This window comes from Cannabis sativa, chromosome 4, assembly GCF_029168945.1.
Source record: "Cannabis sativa cultivar Pink pepper isolate KNU-18-1 chromosome 4, ASM2916894v1, whole genome shotgun sequence".
In the NCBI taxonomy this organism is placed as follows: domain Eukaryota; kingdom Viridiplantae; phylum Streptophyta; class Magnoliopsida; order Rosales; family Cannabaceae; genus Cannabis; species Cannabis sativa.
Genome location: NC_083604.1, coordinates 10,137,308 through 10,160,181, shown reverse-complemented (window position 1 = coordinate 10,160,181; position 22,874 = coordinate 10,137,308). Strand labels below are relative to the sequence as shown.

Genomic DNA, 22,874 nt, shown 5'->3' with positions numbered 1-22,874 from the left:
GAAAATTGGCGGGGAGTGCTCCCCCCGTCCCCATTCCCGTTAAGGATTTTAATCCCCATCCCCATTTATTCCCCATCGGGGATGGGACGGGGATTCCCCTAATGGGAGCGGGGACGGGGCGGGAAATCCCCTAATAGAAAAATAAAGTTTATAATAAAATTTTTAATATACAAAAATATTAAAATATATAAGAATTAAAATATTACACATTAATTATTATTCAATAAATTAATTATTATCCAAAACACAACATATAATTCATAAAAAAGATACTAATATACTAAAAAAAAATACAAACATAAATTATAAATTATAAAATATTACTAGAAATATAAGATAAAATACTAAACGGGTCCCCGTCGGGGCGGGGAGTGTGATCCCCGTCTCCGCCCCGTTTAATATTCGGGGACAAAAAGTAATCCCCGTCCCCGCCCCGTTCCCCATTTAGACGGGGAATCCCCGCCCCATTAGGGGCGGGTCCCCCCGGGGCCCCATCCCCGTGGGGGAAATATGCATCCCTAGTGTAGAATGCTCTCTTATAGCCTTCCTTTTATAGGCAAGTGAAGAGTTATTTTTCTCCAATTAATTAAATAAATAATAAAAAAAAATATGAAAGGGAAACTAGAGCTTCCTTGCGGTCCACTCATGTAGTGATTGGGCCAAGTATGTTTCTTGGGCTGAAATACAAAATGATCCTAAATTTGGAAACTAAGGCTTTCTCTCCTCTCGCCACGTGTCCACATGCAGCCAATGAGAGAGTGACATGTGGCATGTCCATTTTAACTTTAGGGTAATTGCATTTTTACCCGATGCAATTTGTAATAAGTTTAATTATATATTAGTCCTTTTACCTTCCTATAAATATAAACTTAGGTTTTTAGAATTCAATACAGTTTCTGACAGAAAAATTTAGAGAAAACGCTCAAAGCGCTCAGGCCTCAGTGTTAGTTTATCGTTTTTCTTAGTTAATTTTCTTATGGATTTTTAAGTTCTCTTATTATTAAGGTGGACGATAAAATCTAGTGTATTTAATTAAATATTTATTTTTATTTTGATTCTCAGTACAATATATGTTTATGATTTTGTTTCTTAAAATAATTTCTTTCATCTTTAATGTATCATGTATTTTTTATAGTTAGAAATTATTAATGTTTGGTTCTACATTTTATTAAAAATAATATTCTTTAATTTTTTTGTATTTATCTTAAATAATTTTAAATTTAATGCTTAGAAGTTATAATTTTAAAAGCAAATGAAAATAATTAAAAAAATCAATAAAATAGAATAAAATATCGGTATAACTTTCTTTTTATAAAATAGGGTCATGGATTAGTGTATGCACCCTACCCATATTGTTGCCATTCTTTTTTTTTTTTAAAAAAAAAAAACAGATACTGTTACCATTCTTAAAACTTTTTTTTTGAAAAAAAAAAACATAATTTTATTATCGAACCAAATCAATTGTTACGGGATTACTAATAAAATGTGTTAAATAAGTATAGGTGCCGTTTGGTAACATTTTTATTTTCTAATTTTTTAATCACAAAATGAAAGTAATTTTTTTTTTAAAAAAAATGTTTTTAAAAAATAAAAATACTGTAACCACTTTTGTTTTTCAATTTTAAAAACAAAAAATAAAAGTGTGTTCTGTAAAGTTTATTTTTATTTTTTATTTTTTGATTTTATTTATGTCGAATCTAAGTCCGGGGTCAGATTTGAGTTCGGGTGAAAGACTAGGTTCGGTGCTAGGGCCGCGGGGGAAATTTAGGTCCAACCTAAAATATTAATTAGGAAAGAAAAAACTGTTTATAAAAATATTAAAAGTAATTTTTTTTGTTTTTAAAATTTAAATTCTTAATTAAAAAATTAAAAAGTGAAAATAATTTTATAAGATATATATCTTAAAAAATATTTTTACTTTTTTAATTGTTAAAATAAAAAATTAATTAAAAAATTGATATCAAAAGCTTTTAAACTAAAAGAAAAATTGTTTCCAAAAAAAATCAAAAAAAAACTAAAAGAAAAATTATAAAGTTGGGTGTACCCTTGAAGAAGTCCTATTATAAAACAGGAAGTTTTCTAAAAATTAAACAACATAGTCTGTGCCAGCTCAGCTTGAATCGCGTAATGCCAGCTAAGTAATATGTTATGGGAAGGACGAATAATGTAAGAACACGTATACAAACTTACGTGGTCTGACGAAATTGACTTGGTGCCTCACACTGCTATAAATCAACAAACAGAACACGTTTCTCAAAGATTGATCCATCCAAAATAGAGAGAAATAAGACCGAGAAACTCGAATCGCCTGCGGCTCTCTTCTTCTCCAACCAGGATCTATTTTATTGCGGCTGTAACCATGGTAAAGTTTCAAACTTTGATCTCTGATAATGTTCAAATATACGGTTGAGTTGTATTATATAGGTGTTTTTAACCACTTGATCTGATTAATTTAAATTGATATTGATCTGATCTATTTGATAGAGAATTTCAGTTTATATGTTCCGTTTAGGATTATTATTTGGTTAATTAGGGCAGATCAGTTTGAATTCCATAATGTCGGTAGTGTTTTTAGACATTAGATTCATAGATCTTGTAATTTAGGTCACATGATTTCGTATTAGCCGTGCAAATTGGGTTGCTTTGAGCTTTGATTTAAATGGATCGTTGTTCAATATGGAGAATTCCCCAAACTAATAACTTGTATAATTGTCGGTGTAAATTTGGGGTCGAAAAATGACCTTTCCCACATTGTAATTTTAGGTTCGCTCCTGTGACCTAATGTGATTTTTTTGTTGGTTGTTGTGTACAGACTACATCAAGGCGTCTATCAGATAGGAAGGTGGAGAAGTTCGATAAGAACATAACAAGAAGAGGATCTGTGCCTGAGACCACCGCCAAGAAGGGAAAGGACTACCCTGTTGGCCCTATTCTTCTTGGGTTCTTCATTTTCGTTGTTATTGGATCATGTAAGACTCAATCTCATATATTGCTTACTTAATTGATTAAAACAATCTTTTCCAGTTACCATTGTTTTGTTTTCTTAGTGAAAGTTATTGCTCATCCAACTTTATTGTTTCTCTGTAACAGCTCTCTTTCAGATAATCAGGACAGCCACAACCGGAGGCATGGCATAATTGCAACGCGGACCGTACTCTGAAGTGTTACTTATCGTCTTCTACATTTTTTTTTTCTTTTTTGGTTTAATTTAATTTGTTTTAGGAAGTTAATATACTTTTACGAGACCAGAGGGTTACACATGTTATGAAGAGCTTAAATATATATTAATAAACAGACCCCATTTGTTCGTCTATTGTCTGCATTTTGTTACCTTTCATCTATGGTTTATTATTTTGATGATATTTGTGAATGGTTTGTGATATGCCCGCTAGTGTAGATGTGGTTTCTACATATCCTAATATCAAACTAGTATCACTACGACTTCAAAACTAATTTCATTCGTAGTTCGTGGTGACGATATTAAGACTTCAAGTACTTATCTTCCTAGGAAAAGATTAATACGAGAATACATAAATTAAAAGAAGTAAATAACGCAAACTGTTTTTCATCAAGTTTCCACAAAAGGGGGGAAATAATTTTTGCCACAAATGTTGGTTATATGTCTACTTAATTAAAACAATAATGAAAAATTGGGCTGAAACACACTAATGTTCAAGCTTTCAGCCACCCTTTATGATGCGGCAAGAGAAGACTCCAAGCCTCAACTCAACATTCAGCTGTAAGAATCACAGAACTGAATCAAGCCGTAGCAGTCAGACATGGATGAAAGGCAGTGCCACATGCAATCCCTTGCCTCTTCTTTCCACGTGGCACCATGCAGCCAGGAACCTTCAGCCATTCCCTACTCACCACATTATATGTAACCAATCGGTTCATTTGTCTCGATCTCAATGACAGCATGAGCAAACCTTTGTTACCCAAGCAAGTCATTCTAATGTGCTTTCCATAAAACTCTAAGCACCAGATGTTTGGCATTCTGTCAACCTCCTTCCACAAGAGCGTCATCTTTTGAAGCTCCCATATGCACACGCAAGTGGCGGCATTCTTTGTCAGCAGCCCGACGAGCATGATCCGGCCTCCACACTCAGCAAGTGTGTGGTCACTCAGATGTAACGGGGCTGGAATTAGGTACTGCTTCCAAACCCCTGTGAACAGATCATACGACACAACTCCTTCAGGGTCCGACCGCATGAAGTAAATGGTGCCATTAACATTAACTGCCTGCGACCGAAAGTTCAGACACAGTGGCAATCTAATATTTGAGGGCATATTTCCTGGATGGTTCCAAGAGTTGCTATGTGAGTCATAGACTTCATACTCCCCGTCACAACCCACCCATAGAATCTTGTAACCACCGCCAGTTGAACTCTCATTCATAGTCATCCCCACAGCAATACGAGACCATACTTTGACAGACCTTGCTGGCAACTCTTTAAGTGACTGAGTCAGGGGATTGCACACATAAAAGTTCCTATGACCAATATCATGAAAACAGACTAAGCCCCCGGCTGAAGCAACTGGAAAAAGAATGGTCTCTGTTGGAAGAGCAGGAATGGTAGGATGGTGCCACTTTTTCAGGGAAGGATTATAAATGGCTCCAGCACTCACATTTTCATGGGTTATTGTGTAAAACCAGGGATTGTCTTGTTGGACCCGGGCACACTGTTCAGAGAAACTTTCTGAACTCAGCAAGGAATTCCATTTCTGGCAAACAGATCGAAAGCGGAAAAAAGCGACAATGGGAAGTCTTGCAATAACAGCTTCAAAAAGGTCTTCAGGGAAATCTTTCCAAATTTCTTCCTCCATAACCACAGTGGGAGTTGTCAATCCCGACGACTTTCTCCGAGTCCGCTCTTTTCGAGATTTCTTCGAGGGTGGAGGCTTGCTAGATTCTAACATCTTGAAGCTCCCAAACTTTTCGGCAGGCATTACAAAACTGTAATACTCTGTAAAACTCATCTGAAGAGTCGTCATTAACATTGAGTAAACACCATCTGCCCAAAACAAAATAGAAGTTAACTTGAGTAGATTTGCTGCAGTTGTGAATATAAACCAAAATACAATAAAAACTAAATGCAACTGTAGATTATAAAAATTAATGGATTTAACAGGTTGAAATGTCACAATTCAAGATGATTAGAAACTGAAGCATGTTTTTATGAACTTTTTCCCTCTCCTTTGTTGTTATAGCAAGGACTCTATTGACTTGATTATTTTGGTTTTATTTTAACAACAATAGCAAATTACATAAGAATGTATCATGTATGCAACCCATCATCTTATATGATCTCAGAGAAAAGCTTCATTTGCATAGACAAATAATGTCCATATCATTTGCACATTTCAAATAACATGTTAAGAAAAACTGCATATACAGTAATTCAGTTTACCATTCAACATGCTAAGTCGGCTAGAAAGCACATGCCACAAAGGTACAGAATCAATCAACAAGTATCACAGTGAAGTTTCATTTACATTGAAATAGTGCATACAACAATAACGCCAATTCATGCAAAGATACATCAATTTGTAATCAATCATACTAAACTTTGGATTATGATGATATTTTGTTTTGAAAAAAGTATTATGATAATAATTAAATCATGTCTTGATTGGGCTAAGACAATACTTTCTTTGTGCAGACCATTAATTGGATTTTAGTGTTGCTTAATTACAAAAATGTATTACGAACATTATAAATTAAAGAAGAAGAAAAAACATTAGATGTAAAATGATGTTCAAATAACTCACCATGTCCATACATAAAGAATAGACTGAAAGTATTCGTCCTTAGTGGGCCAGAACTTTACACCAGTGGACAGTTGAGTATGGCAATCGTCCAGTAACACTCCAGGTAAACAGCTCATTTCATATCTATGACCTCAAGTTGCAATATCTGTACCATCATTTCCATAATACTTATATAAGAATGTGAATATTTAAGTGCAATATATGTACCATCATTTCCATAATACTTATACAAGAATGCGAATATTTAAGTGCCTAGACCTCTATAATCCAAACATTGGAAGTAAAATAAAACCTAAGAGGATGAATCCTCACTTCCCAAATTGTGATCAAGCATTAAAGAGAAATGTATTTCAACAATGAGCTTATCAGGTAATGCAATTACAAACTGATGAACTTAAATTCATCATAGAAAATTCAATGAGATTTCATCTGGGGTATACACAGATCAAAACTTATATACATTTAAATATGTACACACACACACATATATATAAAGACCTTCCAACAAACAACCTGATTAAAATAAAACAAAGAGAAAGAAAGTTCCTTCAGGCATTTAGCAAAACATATAACCTAGTAACATAGTCTGCAACATTACTGAAATGTAACACCTAGTGATTTTTATTTGTTACAAACCATTTCAAATTCCGAGGACTTCAGTGAGCACTCTCAATGAGCTGGACATAAAGTTAGCCAATAAGACCAATTACAGGAGATTGAACACATTAAAAAGCACCAAAACAGGTTTCCTTCTCTAGAGTTGTAATTGAGTGTTGATCTGATCACTGATCAGGCATAGAAAATAATTTACATGTACAGCACTGAAAATTTGCATTGAAATACAAAGCAAGAACACTGTACAGAACCATAAAATGGAACAATATTCTTAAAAAAAAAATGATGTTAAAGTTACTCACCACGAGCCATACATAATAGTATCATTTGCAGGTGTTCATCTTTATTAGTAGGCCAGAAATTCAGTTGGTTGAGCATTGAGCTTCTGCATTTATACAATACAAGATATGTGAGCTATTTAATACATGTCTCACAATTGTACAGGTAAAAATACAAAGCACACAGTAAGTAAGTTGATTACACAACACAAAGAAAAATCACAGTTCTTCGTCTTCCCCTTACGAACCAGGTTCATTGTCCCACCCTACATCTCACTACTTGAGATCTTTAACACCCAGCCATCCTAACCTACCCTTCATTCACAATAATATAATGAACTCGATAGATTTAACTCTTATTTTCCTTCATCATCGTAACCCATCCTATGAGTACCTGACTAGTTATAACTGAGTATGCTGTAGACACTAGGATTAAAAAAAATGCTAAAGTCCTTCTCTAATTTCATTCATTCCCCCTTCTATATTGCAATTGCAAGTGGCGTGATACCATATTTGTTATGCTAACATTTCGTAATATGGTTTTCACACACAAAATTGATATGTTTGGAAAAATAAAATATAATAACCCTGAAGAGAAGAAATTCAGCATTACAATAACACTAGAAGGATATACTTTTGTCTTTAGCTTGAGAAAAAGTAATCAAAGTTGAAGAATTTCACAAATCGCAAAAACAAGAAGAAGAAAGAGCAAAAAAAAACAAAATAATAATAATAATAACTTTTCACCTTCAGCTATTTCCAGCAAAGTATGTACGACTCCTGTAGCCATCGAACACCATCCAGAATAGTTTGCCTGGAAGGCTAAAATGAAAAAGCATAATCAGATTCACCAAGTAATAGATGAAATAAGAAACTGTTCAAATGAGATAGATAGTTGGGTGGGTGTGGGATAAGTGAGTGATCACAACAGCTTAACCTTGTTTCAACTTCAGAAAAAACTTTAATAAATAGTAAAATTTATGCATTAACATGATATGCTGGAAAACAACATAAATAAGTCACGTTCGGACCTTCAATCCGCAAAAGAAACTGTTTTAAATGCATCATCTTTTGGGCATTAAAAAGATAAAATTTCACTCAGAACTCAAATTATACGAAGAAAACAACATGAAATCCTCAAGTTCGGATCTTCAATTCCGCAAATAATATGCTTCAAGTGCATCATCGTTAACGTAGACAAGGAGTTTGAACAAACGAATTTCAATTAAGCAAATTTAAAGAATTAATAATCATAAATTACAGAAAACTACAGTCAAAATCCATGCCTCCATGATTGTACATTCATATGTGAATTCGTACATGCAAACATCCCAAACAGAGTTATAAAACATTGTCGTCAATGGCGAGAAAAGGTAGAAAAGCCCTAAACATTCACATCTTCACAACAATTCACACGCACAAAGAACAAAATCTAAATCGAATTAGGAACCTCAAGAACAAAACAAAACCAAAAGAAAAAAAAAAGTAAACCACAACCTAATCTAACCTAACCTAACCAAACCAAACGAAACCTGAGCAAGCAACCTCAATATTGAGAAGAAGAGAGAGAAATGGAGTTAGAGAGAGATACAGAAAGAGAATACTACCTGAGAAAAATTTACAGCAATCGGAGACCAGCTGAATGGAAGAGGACGACGCAGGATCAGAATCAGAGAGAGGTAAGAGGAGAAAGAAAGAAGGGCTTAATCGGAGAAATAGGTTGCCGGCGGGTGGTGACGGGCTTACCAAAACGGCGCGTTTCGCGTTTACGACTCCGGACTTTCTCTCTCTATTAATCTATATATTTTCTGTTCTCCCAAGGGAAGAATATATGGTCTATACCTTTTTTTTTTCACATTTAGACAAATACGTAACGTTTTCTATAGTTCTATTATTATTTTTTTAATTATTTAATTAGATTGGATCCGAAAGAAAAAAACTAAAATAAAATAAAAGCAAAATAGCACCAAAAGTCGCAATAATTTTATTTACTGTCATAATAGTTTTTCTTGCCATACATACATTAGGGTAAAATAACAATATCTCTCAATAGGCATGAATGTTATATTTTTAATTTTTATATTATATAAGGCCACGTCTCCCTCAATTTTATATAAGCATGCAATAGTTATTTTCTTTGTCCAAACAAGAAACTATATGCAATAATTATTTCTTAGTCCAAACAAGAAATATATGTGGACACTTTCATATTTTAGCATACTGTATATTTTTCAAATAATTGTTCTTTTTTTTTTAGTTTATTATTTATTGTAAGATTTTAAAGATTTATTTACAAACAAAGCTTTTTCAAGTTAATAGAGACGTGACCTGGTCTCAAAACAACAAGGGAGACAGTAAACGAGACAACTTAGGACAGAGGATACCCTTCTATTAAAGAAACACTTATTAGTTATTAGGGTTATTTGCGGCAAAACCCCCTAAAGTAAAGAGGTTTTTACAACTAACCCCCAATTCTAAAATTTTTGCGGTAAAACTCCCTAAACTCAAGTTCTGTTAGCACTTAGCCCTTTCCGTCCATTTTTCTCTGTTAAATGCCATGGTGGAATGTCCACGTGTACATAGTGTACACGTGGCACAATTTTATTGGTCCACGTAAATAAATATTTAAAAAATAAAAAAAATTAATTATTTAAAAATAAAAAAATCAAAAAATATTTTTCTTTACAAATTAAAAAATTAAAAATTAAAAAAAACCCTAATAACCCTAACCCATTCCCACTCTTCTTCTCGTTCTCTCTCTCTGTCAAGCTGCCTTCTTCTTCTTCTTCTTCTTCTTCTTCTTCTTCTTCTTCTTCTCGTTCTCTCTCTATCAAGCCCTCGTTGACTCCCCATGAGGTCCATCACGTTCTGCTCCCACACAACATCAGGCTCAATATCATCCTCAATGACCACCCCAATCCTCTCCTTCTTACTCCGAGCCACACTGCCATAGTTTTCGAACATAGCAACCGAGGCCAGCTCCTCGCCATTTGGGCCACGGCTGGGCTTGTTAATGAGGCGCGAAGCCAATTTCAAGAAGAGCTCCCCAGTGGCGACAGCAAGAGACTTTCTTACAGGTCGCGGCGGAGGCAATGGTGACGGTGAAGGCGATGACTGCCGAGGGTTGGGAATGGGTTGGGGTTGGAAATAGAGCAGAATGTCAGGGTACGTGGGGAGGTGTGAGAAGGGAGGGTGAGGGTGTGACTGAGGGTGTGATTGTGAGTGAATTTAGGGTTAGGAGTGTGGGAAGAGAAAAGAGAGTGAGAGTGAAACTGAAGGAGAGATGAGAGGGAAGAAGGAGCCATGAATGAAAATGATGGGGCTGATTTTGGGAGTCGGCTAGGGTTAGAAGGAAAGAGGCAGAGGATAGAAGAAGAAGAAGAAGAAGAAGAAGAAAGAAAGAAAGAAAAGAGAAAGAAAAAAAAAATAATATAAAATTTAATTTTTTTTTTAATTTTTAAAGATATTTTTATTTTTTTTTTATTTTAAAATAATTAATTTTTTTATTTTAATTTTAAATATTTATAGCGTGGACCAATAAAATTGTGCCACGTGTACACTGTGTACACGTGGACATTCCACCATGGCATTTAACAGAGAAAAATGGACGGAAAGGGCTAAGTGCTAACAGAACTTGAGTTTAGGGAGTTTTACCGCAAAAATTTTAGAATTAGGGGTTAGTTGTAAAAACCTCTTTACTTTAGGGGGTTTTGCCGCAAATAACCCTAGTTATTATTAACTAAAATCAAGTCATACTACTACTCAAGCATCCATAATTATAGTGCCACATGTGATTCATTATAGTTTCTATCCACGTGGCACCATGCACCTAGTAAACCTTCAACCATTCATTTCTTGACACGTGGTAAAGCTTTGTTTACCCAACCAAGCCATTTTATTTTATTTATTTTGAGTTTGAGAGGACCAACCAAGCTATTTTAACGTGCTTGCTTGTGATAAAACTCTCGACACTACACTCTATTTTTTCTTTTCCTTTTTATTGAAAGGACTACACTCTGGTTCTTTAAGTTTTATATTTATTTACTTTTTCCAAAAAAAAAAAATTCACATTTATTTGCACTTTAATTGAATAATTAGATTAGGAGACTAGAGAGAGGCTATATTGACATTCCAACAAAATTAAGTTAATATGGCTTTAGTTTTTTTTTTTCTTTAAGAAAAACTTTTATTTATATTAACTTTTTGGAGGGTTCATACAAAAATGATCTCAACTATTTTGTTAAAATACAAAATAGACTACTTTTTCGATTATAAAAAGAAAAAGAAAAAGAAAAAAAGCCTCTATGTTTGGTAAAAACAGTAAAAAATAGTCTCACAGGTTTAATTTTGGTCAAACATATTTGTAATAAGATAAATGTCCTTGTAATTTTTCTTTTTTAATTTTGTTTGTTAAATGGTATTATCCACATTTTTGTAATTAAATTTGGTTTGTACTACAATTTTTTGTGTATTTATTTTGTTCACTGATTTTGACTTTTGATATTTGGTGTATCAATTATTTATGGCGATGAAGATTAGAAAGAAACTCTAAAAAAATTATGTGTATCTTTTTGTTTTCATTTCTTTTATTATGTTTTAAAAACACAATAAACAAAACGATAAAAAAAATATATATATTAAGTATTATTACCTTATTACAAATAGGTGGACCAAAATCAAACTATTTCTCACCATTTTTACCATTGTGTGAATGCTTGTATTTCGACAAAAGGGAATCATTTCGTATAAACTTTTTTTTAATAATAATAATAAATATGATGGGTTAAAAAATATCGTGATCATTATGGGTAATTTTTATGTAGATTTAGTGGATTAATTATGTGGTATGTAGTGGAATAAATAACTATAATACACGTGTGAGAAGTGTGAACAGGAAGTCTATAATATGGTCAAGATTGAAGAAAGACCAGAGATGAGATTAGATTGAGAGAGACATAGCTCTAAACATAAACATTTGATTCTTGAAACAGCAAAGCATAACAAAACTTTTGGGAAAATCAACGGCTGGGATTAAATATCTTCATTCATTCACCTTAATAACTCTCTCTCTCTCTCTCACGCACACGGCACGATTGACCCACCACCTTTATTTTTCCAATTATATGATGATTTTGTTAGAATTACGGAAGTACCTATCTACTCTATTGCCCTTTCTTTGCACAAACAATAATTTCTCTCCCAACTCAAATCAATTCCTCTTGCTTTTTCCTTTATCTTTTTTTTCTTGTTGGTTTTATTTAAAAAGAGTAAAAAAAAATAATAAAATCAATGTTTGTAATCATGGTTTTTCTTTTTGCTAATTAAGACTAAGATTTTGGTGCTAAATTTGGTGTTACACTATCACCAAATTTGGTATCAAAAATTATTTTTACTCCAACCACAACACCAAAAATTACACTAAAAAAAATATTCCTTATTATTATATTAATTTTTTAATAAATTAAAAAAATAATATCATATTAATTAACAAAAATTACCACAATTGTTATATTTAAATAAACTTACTAATGTGATTAAAGACAATAATACTGTAAAATCGACGAAATTCGATAAATTAAAATATCATATTGCAATAACATAAATATCACATTACTAGAGAACAAACATTACATTCATGACAAAAAAATTACATTAAATTAAATTAAACTTGAAACACACACTTAAAATTAATTAAATTATATTAATTTTGTGAGTTACCATATTCGTCCCACAAGTGTTCGATTAATGCATTTCGAAGCTCAATGTGAGCATCTTTATCTTTAATTTTTCTATGTCTGGCAAGAAATTCTTGAAACCGAGCATTATCATCTTCTACCATCTCAATTTCTGGACTTGACACTTCGACACGCTCTTCAATTGGTGCATTTAGATCACGTTCATCTTCTATTATCATATTATGCATAATAATACATGAAGTCATTATATCATGTAAAACCGTTTTATTCCAAAGACATGTCGGTCCAGCAATAATTGCAAATCTAGATTGCAATACTCCAAATGCACGTTCAACATCTTTTCTACATGCTTCTTGTTTCATTGCAAATAGTTTCTTTTTTGGACCACGTGGATCATGGATATTTTGAACAAGAGTGGACCATTTTGGATATATACCATCGGCTAAATAATAACTCATATTGTACTCTTTTCCTTTAATAACATAATTAGCGGGTGGAGCAATACCTTCAGCCAGATTAGCAAAAAGATGGGATGCCTCTAACACATTAATGTCATTATTAGATCCTGGTAAGCCAAAATATGCATGCCATATCTAGAGATCATAGTCAGCTACTGCTTCAAGAATAATAGTCGGGGACCCACTACGACCGGCATATTGTCCTCCCCAAGCAGTTGGACAATTTTTCCATTTCCAATGCATACAATCCAAACTTCCCAACATTCCTGGAAAACCTCGACGTTCACCAATGTGGAGTAGTCTTGCAACATCATGAGCGTTGGGTGATCGGAGATAGTGGGCTCCAAACACCTCAACAACAGCACGACAAAATCGCTTCAAGCTTTCTAAAGTTGTAGATTCTCCTATTTTGATGTATTCATCGGTAGCATCTGCCGGCATACCATATGCTAGCATACGAAATACAGCTGTAACTTTTTGCAAGCCTGATAACCCGAGTTTTCCCATTCTATCCCTTCGCTGGAGAAAGTAATTGTCATGTCTTTGTATAGCATCCAAAATACGAAGGAATAAAGGACGACCCATTCGAAATCTTCGGCGAAACATCAAATCGGTAAATCGAGAATTCTCTGCAAAATAGTCGTTGAAAAGATTACGATCAGCATTTTCCCGGTCACGGTTAATAACTATATGACCAGGAATCGAGCCTCGACGTGAGCTTTGATTTTGTTGGTGTTGAGCGATACAAAAATTATTGTTAGCAGTGATTTGACCTACCACTTGCATTTCTATATCATCATAATATTCATCATCTGAAGAAGACGATGATGATAAATACGATGAACTACCAGGATAAGAATTCATATTTTTTTCAAAGTTAAATTGTATATATTTTTGGTGTGCCTCATATCATGTATCATATCCATATTTTATAGTGTAAACATTCTTATCTTCTGATTCCAAAATTAAAAGATAAGAAATCTAGTGATTTAATCTTGGCCGCTGAAATTATTTCACCACGATCTCAACCGTTGCATTGTGTTGTCACATCACAACCTTATCTTCTGATTCCAAAATTAAAAGATAAGAAATCTAGTGATTTAATCTTGGCCGCTGAAATTATTTGACCACGATCTCAACCGTTGCAGTGTGTTGTCACATCACATCCTTATCTTCTGATTCCAAAATTACAAGACAAAAAATCTCACAGTTTAATCTTGGCCGCTGAAATTATATGACCACGATCTCAACCGTTGCAGTGTGTTGTCACATCATAACCTTATCTTCTGATTCCAAAATTAAAAGATAAGAAATCTAGTGATTTAATCTTGGCCGCTGAAATTATTTGACCACGATCTCAACCGTTGCAGTGTGTTGTCACATCACATTATTATCTTCTGATTCCAAAATTACAAGACAAAAAATCTCACAGTTTAATCTTGGCCGCTGAAATTATTTCACCACGATCTCAACCGTTGCAGTGTGTTGTCATATCACAACCTTATCTTCTGATTCCAAAATTAAAAGATAAGAAATCTAGTGATTTAATCTTGGCCGCTGAAATTATTTCACCACGATCTCAACCGTTGCAGTGTGTTGTCACATCACAACCTTATCTTCTGATTCCAAAATTAAAAGATAAGAAATCTAGTGATTTAATCTTGGCCGCTGAAATTATTTGACCACGATCTCAACCGTTGCAGTGTGTTGTCACATCACATCCTTATCTTCTGATTCCAAAATTAAAAGACAAGAAATCTCACAGTTTAATCTTGGCCGCTGATATCATTTCACCACGATCTCAACCGTTGCAATGTATTTTCCTTTCCTATATAATCTCACACTTCTCATTCAATTTGATCACATCTCTTCAACATATTTCCTAAATAGCTATATTTTCTTCAAAAATGCCATCCATTCGCGGTTCTTCTTACTCAGTAGAGGAAGATGTGCACTTGTGTCATGTCTATGTTGACATTTCTCAAGATCCAATCGTAGGAAGAAACCAATCAGGTAATAATTTTTGGGCAAGAGTTCAATCAGAGTACCACAAAGATGGAAAATTTAGTAATAAACCTCGACCAGTAAGATCTTTGTAAACTCGAATGTCTACTATTAATAGTGCATGTGCAAAATTAAGGGCATGTATCAACCAAATTGAAAATAAAAATCCAAGTGGTGCTTCAGCAGAAGACATTGTAAGTGTTTGTTATTATAATTTATTTATTATTACTATCTTATTTTTCAATTTTCATTAACGTTATTACTTAATTTATATTGCAACAGTTAATTCAAGCGAAGATGTTATTAGCCCAAGATAAAAAGTACGATAAAGGCTTTAAATTTGATCATGTGTGGCACATCCTCAAAGGTATTCAAAAGTTTTCAAATGATGAAAACATCAATGCACCACGTAGATTCCAACACGAAGGTCCTAGTTTCACTTCATCGAAATCATCATCTCACAATTTTGAGTCTCCAACATCGGCATCCACTGGTATGAGTTCATTTGATCTAAACATGAATAATGAGGAAATGAATACTTATCCAACAGAAAGACCATGTGGTGTAAAAAAAGCAAAGAAAAAATAATTAGGTAATGATCAATTCAACAAACTAATGGAACAAAATAAAGAACTCATTAAAGTTATTGAAAAGAGTAACAAGGATAGAAATGAACGTCACAGAAGAAAGGCTGACGAAAAAATTTTATTCACGGATTTGAATTCTATATCCGATCCAGAGTTTCATAAGTACATTCAAAGTGAAAAAAGACGAATTTACAAAGAAAGGGCACAAACATCCGAAGTTGGAGAACAAGGAGAAGGATCTCAATATGAGGGATCTCAATATCAGGGATATCCAAATCAGGGATCTCAATATCAGGGATCACAATATGAGGGGTCACAATATCGAGCATCTCAAGATTCGGGACATGGCGTTGAAGATGAAGATCAACGATCTCAAGATCAAGGTGAAAGAGCTGAAAATGACTCACAAGTTTATAGTCCGTATTATGACTATCTTGGCGGATCAAGAAATAATCTTCCACATTATTAAATTGTTGTATCTCATTTTGTCTTTGAAGGTTCGTATCTGTGTTATTACTTTTCCGTTTAATGTTTGGTGTGTTGTATTTTAATTTTTAAATGTATGTTTAAGTTTGTAATATTTTTATTATGTATTATTGAGTGTGCTTTAATTTTATAATGTTCTGTTGTGTAATATAAAATATGTGTACTATTGATTAATAAGAATATGATGTTTTAGTGTGTTTAATTTTAATTTTAATATGTGTTCAATTTTAAAAATTATTTTTATTGTTTAATATAAAAAAATATAATAAATTTTTACTTAAATTATAATTAAAAGAAAAAAATAATTTATGATATTCACATTTAAATTTACACAAAAATAAATATTATAAAGTGCTTTTACAATGTATTCTTCTAAATAAAAGAGTCACGCAACAGAAAGTTTGAATTTTATTTTCGGCATGTTAAATTTTTTTAAATTTTTTAAAATTTTGCAAGATGTTTTAAATAACTATAATGTACACGACCATAAAAAAAAAGACTAAACAAGTCTCCCGAATGCCGAAACAGGTAGAAGTAAATCAGTGCACCACTTTTAAAGAAGTGCTTTATTTTCGGCTTATTAAATTCTTCTAAATTTTTTTAAATTTTACAGGATGTCTTAAATAATTATAATATACACTACTATATAAAAAAAATAAACTAAAAAAGTTTGTCGGGTGCCGAAATAAATAGGAGTAGATTCGTACATCACTTTTAAAAATGTGTATTAAAAAATTTCCCAAAAAATAATTCTTAATTTTACAAATATAATAATATAAATATTAATTAAATTATTAAAAAAACTAAAAAAAAAAAAAAAACCATCAATGTTGTCGCTACAGTGCACGGCATATAAGCCGTGCACTGTAGACAAACCCTCATTTTGCAGTGATAATTGCTGCCTCCTTGGAGCATTAACCACTTCATTTTTCAATTTTTGCTGCCTCCTTGGAGGTGCTCTTAAAAATGTCATTTTGTGTTATATTTAGCTTATTAATTAAGGTGGTGTTTGGTAACATTTTTTTTTAATTAGTTTTCTATTTTTAAAATTAGAAAAGTGAAAAATATTTTTTTAAAACATGTTCTATAAAACTGTTTTCACTTTTTTAATTTTTTAATTGATAATAAAAATTTTAAAATAAAAAGAATCACTTTCAATATTTTTTTTTTCTTAATCAATATTTTGGACTCCGACCAAATCTGGACACAAATCCTCCCCCCCACAGCCCTGGCACTGAACTCGTCCTCTGACCTGAACTCGAATCTGATCCCGGATCTAGACCCGACTTAAATAAAATAAAAAAATAAAAATAAAAATAAACTTTATAAAACACACTTTTGTTTATTGTTTTTAAAATTAAAAAAATAAAAGTGGTTACAGAACGCATTTTTGTTTTTTAAAAACAAATGTGGCGTTTGGAAACACTTTATTAATCAATTTTTTATTTTTAAAATTAGAAAAGTAAAAAATATTTTTCAAAATCATGTTCTATAAAATTGTTTTCACTTTTCAATTTTTTAATTGAGAATCAAAATTTTAAAAACAAAACAAAATCACTTTTAATATTTTTTTCAACAGTTTTTTTTTCTTAATCAATATTTTAGACTCCAACCAGACCCGACCCAAACCCAACGGCCTTGGCGCTGAATCCGGGCTCTGACCCAAACCCAAATTCGACCCCGGACCTAGACCCGACTTAAATAAAAACAAAATATAAAAATGAACTTTACAGAAAACACTTTTATTTTCTGTTTTTAAAATTAAAAATAAAAGTGGTTACACAATGCATTTTTATTTTTTAAAAGCAAAAATTTTACTTTCATTTTGTGATTAAGAAATTAGAAACTAAAAGTGTTACCAAACGGCACCTAAGTTAAATATCATTTTAGACCCTGTGTTTTGTAAAAGTTATCAATTGGACCCTCTGTTTTGTTAAATGATAAAATAAATCTTGTATTTTTTAAAATTGTACAAATAGGACCCTGAACTGATTTTTAGTCAAAATAAAACTTAATACTAATCTGATCTAGAAATGTTAAGACAAATCTGGTTATCCCTCGAAACCGCTTACTCTGTCCCGAGCCGCGAGATGCTGAGGTAGCCTTTCTTTTCTGATCAGCGGTGGAATCACCACCGTATGCAGTAGTAGGAAGAGTGACGGTTCCACCAACACTTGGAGTCACTCGGGGCTCCTGAAGAAACTTCACTAGACCTTCGACTCGCAGAGACTTATCAACCATTTCTGCATAAGTTGTTGCTTCATTCGTAATAATCACCAGATCATGTCTAATCTTTGCATTTAGACCCGCCAAGTATTTTTCTTTCTTCCTGAAGTTCGTGGGCACTATACCCGAAGCCAACTTGGTCAGACGATCAAATTTTGTTGTGTAGTTCGTTACTGACATGTCATCACCCTAAACCAATTCGATGAATTCTTTTTGCTTAGCACTACGGACTGCCTCATTGTAATACTTAGCATTGAACAAGTCTTGGAATTCTTCCCAAGTCATAATAGTGACGTCTTGGGTGAGGGACACTAACTCCCACCACACGAGCGCATCTTTCTAGAACTGAAAGGTAGCACAAGTCACTCGTCATTTCTGATGACCCCCGTGAAATTCAAAATCCTTTCTATCACAGTGAGCCACTGCTCAACCTTCATCACATCCGGACCTCCCAGAAAAACTAGAGGTGCCTGCTTGCAAAATCTCTCATACAGTGGCTCCATACGGTTGCCAGCAATAGGTTGTTCTACTAGCACCGGAGGAACTAAAGCGGCTTAAACTTGTGGTGGAGGCACTGCAGGAGGACCCTACTACCTCAACCTCAGAATTTCTTCGTCTTGCCGATGAATACGGTCTTGCATTTTCGTAAATCTTTGCTCCCAATCCAGAGGAGCTTGAGGTGGGTTTTTATGCCTATGTTGAAATTATTTTACCAGGATCTAGATTTACTAACAAGTATGTTTCATTAACATCCTAATATGAATTTCTAAAACAATGAAATAAATACATATAAAGTTTAAGAAACCTTACAGTGGTTGCAGTAGAATATAATGACTCCTTCCGTTGAGATCTCTAGCCCTTGATTCCTTTTTGTAGCAGAGCATTATCAAGATCTGAACCTGGATCTCTTTCTCTCCTTCTTAAGCCAGATTCTCCATTTTGTTATTTCTGATCTTTATTAGTAAATCTGATTATCTTGAAATGAGTTTTATTTAGGGCATAAAACCCAACACATACACCCCGTACGTTTCTGTACTTGTGCTGGTACCTCTGTAACGTACTATTTAAACATTATACACTATACTAATGCACTTTGCACCGCTACTGTACTAGTGTTGGTAGTGTACGAATCACAACAAGCATGCATATATATCACACATACATACATTCACATATATACAATATGGTTCTATGCTATTCTTACTTTGTTTCTGAATTCAACTGAGTTAGTCGCCCTGAACAGAAAATCTCGTGTTGGATGGATGCCCTAATCACAATCATATAAACGGGTAAATGACACGCCAAAACCCTAATCTAGAAAATCCAAACCCCTAACTAAGGGTTCTGCTATTGGTAATTAATACAATAATATCTTAATTATCAAGGAATAAACCAACTAAAACTCTGAAAAATAGCACGAATTGACGAATCGAACAATTCGGGAAACATGTCCCTGTTCCGGTTAACCGGTTTACAGAATTTGTCAAACCGGTTAACCGGTTTGCACTAGGTTCCCCCAAACAATTTGAATCTTGCTCAAAACATGCCCAATCCATACCAAACCTTCTCGAACGCCTATAATAACCTCAAACAACATAATCCAACTAATAAAATTCAAAAATATACATAGAATCAAAAAGTGCCATAGATGAACCAAGCTTGAGTTTTCAAACTCAAACTTGTGCATCCACCACACCAAACCCCCAAACTAGCAGCAAGAACTCAAACCTAACTCAAATTAAACTTAGAAATTGAATCACAATTCATTCAAACCCTAACAGCCACTACAACTCAAAATTGAATTATAAACTAAACTTCAAGCTTAAGTAACTAGAGAATCAAGGTGCTATGGCTTACCTCCACTTAAAAATACTTCAATTTTTAGTTGAAATCCAAAAAAAAAAAAAAAACAGGTGAGGGTTAGGGTTGATCTTGCTGGTCTTTGTGGTGGTCGAGCAAAGAAGAGAGAAAGAAAGGAATTTCTTGATTTTTTTCTTAATTTCTTCTAAATGAATAAAGCCTAAATTCAATATTCAGCTTAAGACACTAAATGGCCAGTTGTCAAGCTCCAAAACAACCACCAACACCCACAATTCAAATGACCAAAATACCCTTGTTCCTTAAACTTAAGCCATTTTAAGCCTAGGGTAAAATGGTCCAAAACCACAATCTCGCTTAAACCTGGTATTCTATTTATCTCAAATATTTATCCCACTAAAAAAAAGGTTCTAAACTTACTCATGTGACTCAAACGGCCATCCATCGCCTTTTCTGTCGTCGCCAAACAAAAATCATAAAAAATTACATTTTTCATATATAACACAAATAATACCTCTAGAGTTTAATAAAATCTCTGGAATTGAGAAATTATAACTCTAATGTCCATTCTAATAATGGGACCCACAAAATAATAAATTCATGTATAATTATAAAAATATCAATAATTAACTCTAATTGCCTTTACTAATCCATATTCTAAAATGCAGTCATTACAGTTATATATGAAGTCTTTATATAAACTAATACATAATACTTTTTTAATTATTTTTTGTTTTAAAAAATGATTCCAATAATTTAGTATATTTCCTTTATAAAAAAATTGCCCATTATTGATTTATGTATAAAAGTGATGAGTAGTTAATTTATTGTTTGATTTATTTTATTTATAGAGCAAACTCATACAAGTGATCAAATAGAGTGATGACAATAGTTTAATAGTGAATACAAGTGATAAGTGATATATGATGATGATAACAATAATTTTAAAATTGATGAATTTTAAATAGATTTGTCAATTGTAATACATATTTTTTTCAAGATGATGACTATTACAAGTGAGATCCAGTAATGACATCGACTTTGAATATAGTGACGAGTGAAATACAGTGGTGACAATAATTTTAAATTAATAAATTTTTTATAGATTTATCAATTGTTATATTTTTAAAAACTGTCTTTATTACAATAATATATTAATAATTAATTATTATTTTTTAGTTTAAAATAATTAGAAAAATTAAAACTACAATATTAAATTATTTTTCTTATGTTATTAAGGGTAAAAAAAATAAGAATTTACTAGAGTACTTATTTATATTATTAAAAAAATTATATAAAAATGTCAAAATTTAAAATTTTATATAATTTTATAACTTAATTATCATTAAATTAACATACAAATGCACGTGAAGCACGATTTATTTCCTAATTTTATACTAAAATAATACGTGGTGAGCATTTTTAAGCAACTATATTGATTTAAGATAAGTCACTAAGCGTAATTCTAATGATAAAATTTAAATTTAGTGTTAACTCAACACTAAAAATTATTATTTTAGTACTAAATTTGTTTTTAATTTTAATCAAAACACTAAAATTTATATTCTTTATTATAATATTATTTTATTAATATAATAAAAATATTTACTTCATAAATAAATTATTTAATTATTAAAAAAAATTAATTAGGATTTTTTCGCCTTGAACTTTGACATGTACCAAATCATACCCCCTGAACTTTTAAGATCGTTAAAAATGCCCCCTGAACTATTGAGATTGTTGGATTTAAGGATTTTTTTTTTTTAATTTTAGTAAAAAAGTCTAACATGAATGAAAGTTCAAGGGGCATGATTTAGTACGTGTCAAAGTTCGAGGGGCATGATTTGGTAGATATCAAAGTCTGGAGAGTATAGTTTAGTACATAAACAATCATTGAAATAGTAAAATTGAATGAAATCAGATAAAAATCCTTAAATCCAACAATCTCAATAGTTCAGGGGACATTTTTAACGACCTTAAAAGTTCAGGGGGCATAATTTGGTACATGTCAAAGTTCAGGGAACAAAAATCCTAATTAGCCTTAAAAAATATATCATAATTTATAGTGTCTACTATTATTAGTGGGACACTGTAGATTACTATTAAAATATGAAGCATTTTGTAGGAAAAATTATTATATAGTTTTTTAGTGTGTCATTAAAAATTGCCTAAATTGAAAATACTTACTAAATAGTATGTATAATATTTCAATATAAATTATTTATGCATATACATATATTTAAGAGTATTGTTATTGGACACTAATAGTCCTCAATATCTTCTGTAGATAGCGTCGTATGATTGGTAAGCAATATTCTTTAAAAGTTATTTTTTTAAATTATATGAAACCTGATACTTAATTACATTAATAGCAGTATGACACCGAGAAATGTATTAGGCACTAGTAGTACCTTTTAACATTTCTCTATATTTAATTATCGATATGATTTATTATTAATTAATTTAGAGATTTTTTTAAAATATAAAGAGATCATCTTGATAAAGATGTAGTCCATTTACTTCACTTTGCCCTCAAATTTCACAAACACATCAAAAGCATATATTATATATTTGAAGTAGTAAAATAAAATAAATTTTAATCTAAATTAATAAATAAATTTTTACTTTTTATTAGAAAAAATGGTTCAATATTAATAATGTCTAGAAATTAAATACCATTCACTTGACTTATTATTAAATAATCAATCAATATATATATATAAAGGAATGTTTAAAGAGTGGTGAAGTGGCAAGTTTATAAGCTTTTTTTGGCTAATCCTAATTATCTCAATTTTTGTGATTTAATTAGATTTTTATTCTATTTTTCTCATTTAATTCGCTCTAACTTTTTAAATCTCTCATTTAATTTTGTCACTAATTGTAACGCATTACTTCCCAACTAATTCTCTTAAAAATTCTCCTAGGGTTTTCTTT

General features: G+C 32.1%; 4 protein-coding genes across 5 annotated transcripts; 2 read left to right on the top strand and 2 right to left on the bottom strand.

Annotated features, from left to right (window-relative positions):
* The first annotated feature begins 2,097 nt into the window (after positions 1-2,097).
* Positions 2,098-3,313, top strand: LOC115712498 (uncharacterized). Its single transcript, XM_030640785.2, has 3 exons — positions 2,098-2,362; positions 2,813-2,969; positions 3,091-3,313. The coding sequence occupies exons 1-3, from the start codon at positions 2,360-2,362 to the stop codon at positions 3,135-3,137; spliced, it is 207 nt and encodes a 68-aa protein (XP_030496645.1). The 5' UTR covers positions 2,098-2,359; the 3' UTR covers positions 3,138-3,313.
* A 236-nt stretch (positions 3,314-3,549) lies between these two features.
* LOC115712497 (F-box only protein 6) lies at positions 3,550-8,717 on the bottom strand. 2 transcript variants are annotated; one of them, XM_061114838.1, is made up of 5 exons: positions 8,273-8,717; positions 7,413-7,479; positions 6,690-6,772; positions 5,773-5,917; positions 3,550-5,015 (listed from the first exon to the last, which is right to left on the bottom strand). In XM_061114838.1, exons 4-5 carry the CDS (start codon positions 5,783-5,785, stop codon positions 3,760-3,762), a joined length of 1,269 nt encoding a protein of 422 aa, XP_060970821.1. In that variant the 5' UTR covers positions 5,786-5,917; positions 6,690-6,772; positions 7,413-7,479; positions 8,273-8,717; the 3' UTR covers positions 3,550-3,759. The 2 variants fall into 2 exon arrangements, with proteins under 2 accessions (XP_060970821.1, XP_030496644.2); XM_030640784.2 differs by having other exon boundaries at positions 7,413-7,487; positions 8,273-8,712.
* Positions 8,718-12,077: 3,360 nt separating this feature from the next.
* Positions 12,078-13,856, bottom strand: LOC115714734 (uncharacterized). The gene is made up of 2 exons (XM_030643490.2): positions 13,088-13,856; positions 12,078-12,874 (listed from the first exon to the last, which is right to left on the bottom strand). Exons 1-2 carry the CDS (start codon positions 13,681-13,683, stop codon positions 12,367-12,369), a joined length of 1,104 nt encoding a protein of 367 aa, XP_030499350.2. The 5' UTR covers positions 13,684-13,856; the 3' UTR covers positions 12,078-12,366.
* Positions 13,857-14,441: 585 nt separating this feature from the next.
* On the top strand, positions 14,442-16,098 carry LOC115713194 (uncharacterized). Its single transcript, XM_061114839.1, has 3 exons — positions 14,442-15,017; positions 15,106-15,316; positions 15,563-16,098. The coding sequence occupies exons 1-3, from the start codon at positions 14,925-14,927 to the stop codon at positions 15,877-15,879; spliced, it is 621 nt and encodes a 206-aa protein (XP_060970822.1). The 5' UTR covers positions 14,442-14,924; the 3' UTR covers positions 15,880-16,098.
* Positions 16,099-22,874: the final 6,776 nt, after the last annotated feature.

What these genes read in the sequence shown, in the direction of transcription:
- LOC115712498 (XM_030640785.2), top strand. An exon ending in TTTCGTTGTTATTGGATCAT is followed by an intron (nt 2,970 to 3,090) that starts GTAAGACTCAAT and finishes TCTCTGTAACAG; the next exon opens with CTCTCTTTCAGATAATCAGG.
- LOC115714734 (XM_030643490.2), bottom strand. Translation starts at nt 13,683, where the DNA reads ATGAATTCTTATCCTGGTAGTTCATCGTATTTATCATCATCGTCTTCT. An exon ending in GGTGAACGTCGAGGTTTTCC is followed by an intron (nt 12,875 to 13,087) that starts AGGAATGTTGGG and finishes TTTTGCTAATCT; the next exon opens with GGCTGAAGGTATTGCTCCAC.
- LOC115713194 (XM_061114839.1), top strand. Translation starts at nt 14,925, where the DNA reads ATGTCTACTATTAATAGTGCATGTGCAAAATTAAGGGCATGTATCAAC. An exon ending in GTGCTTCAGCAGAAGACATT is followed by an intron (nt 15,018 to 15,105) that starts GTAAGTGTTTGT and finishes ATATTGCAACAG; the next exon opens with TTAATTCAAGCGAAGATGTT. An exon ending in TCCAACATCGGCATCCACTG is followed by an intron (nt 15,317 to 15,562) that starts GTATGAGTTCAT and finishes TATCCGATCCAG; the next exon opens with AGTTTCATAAGTACATTCAA.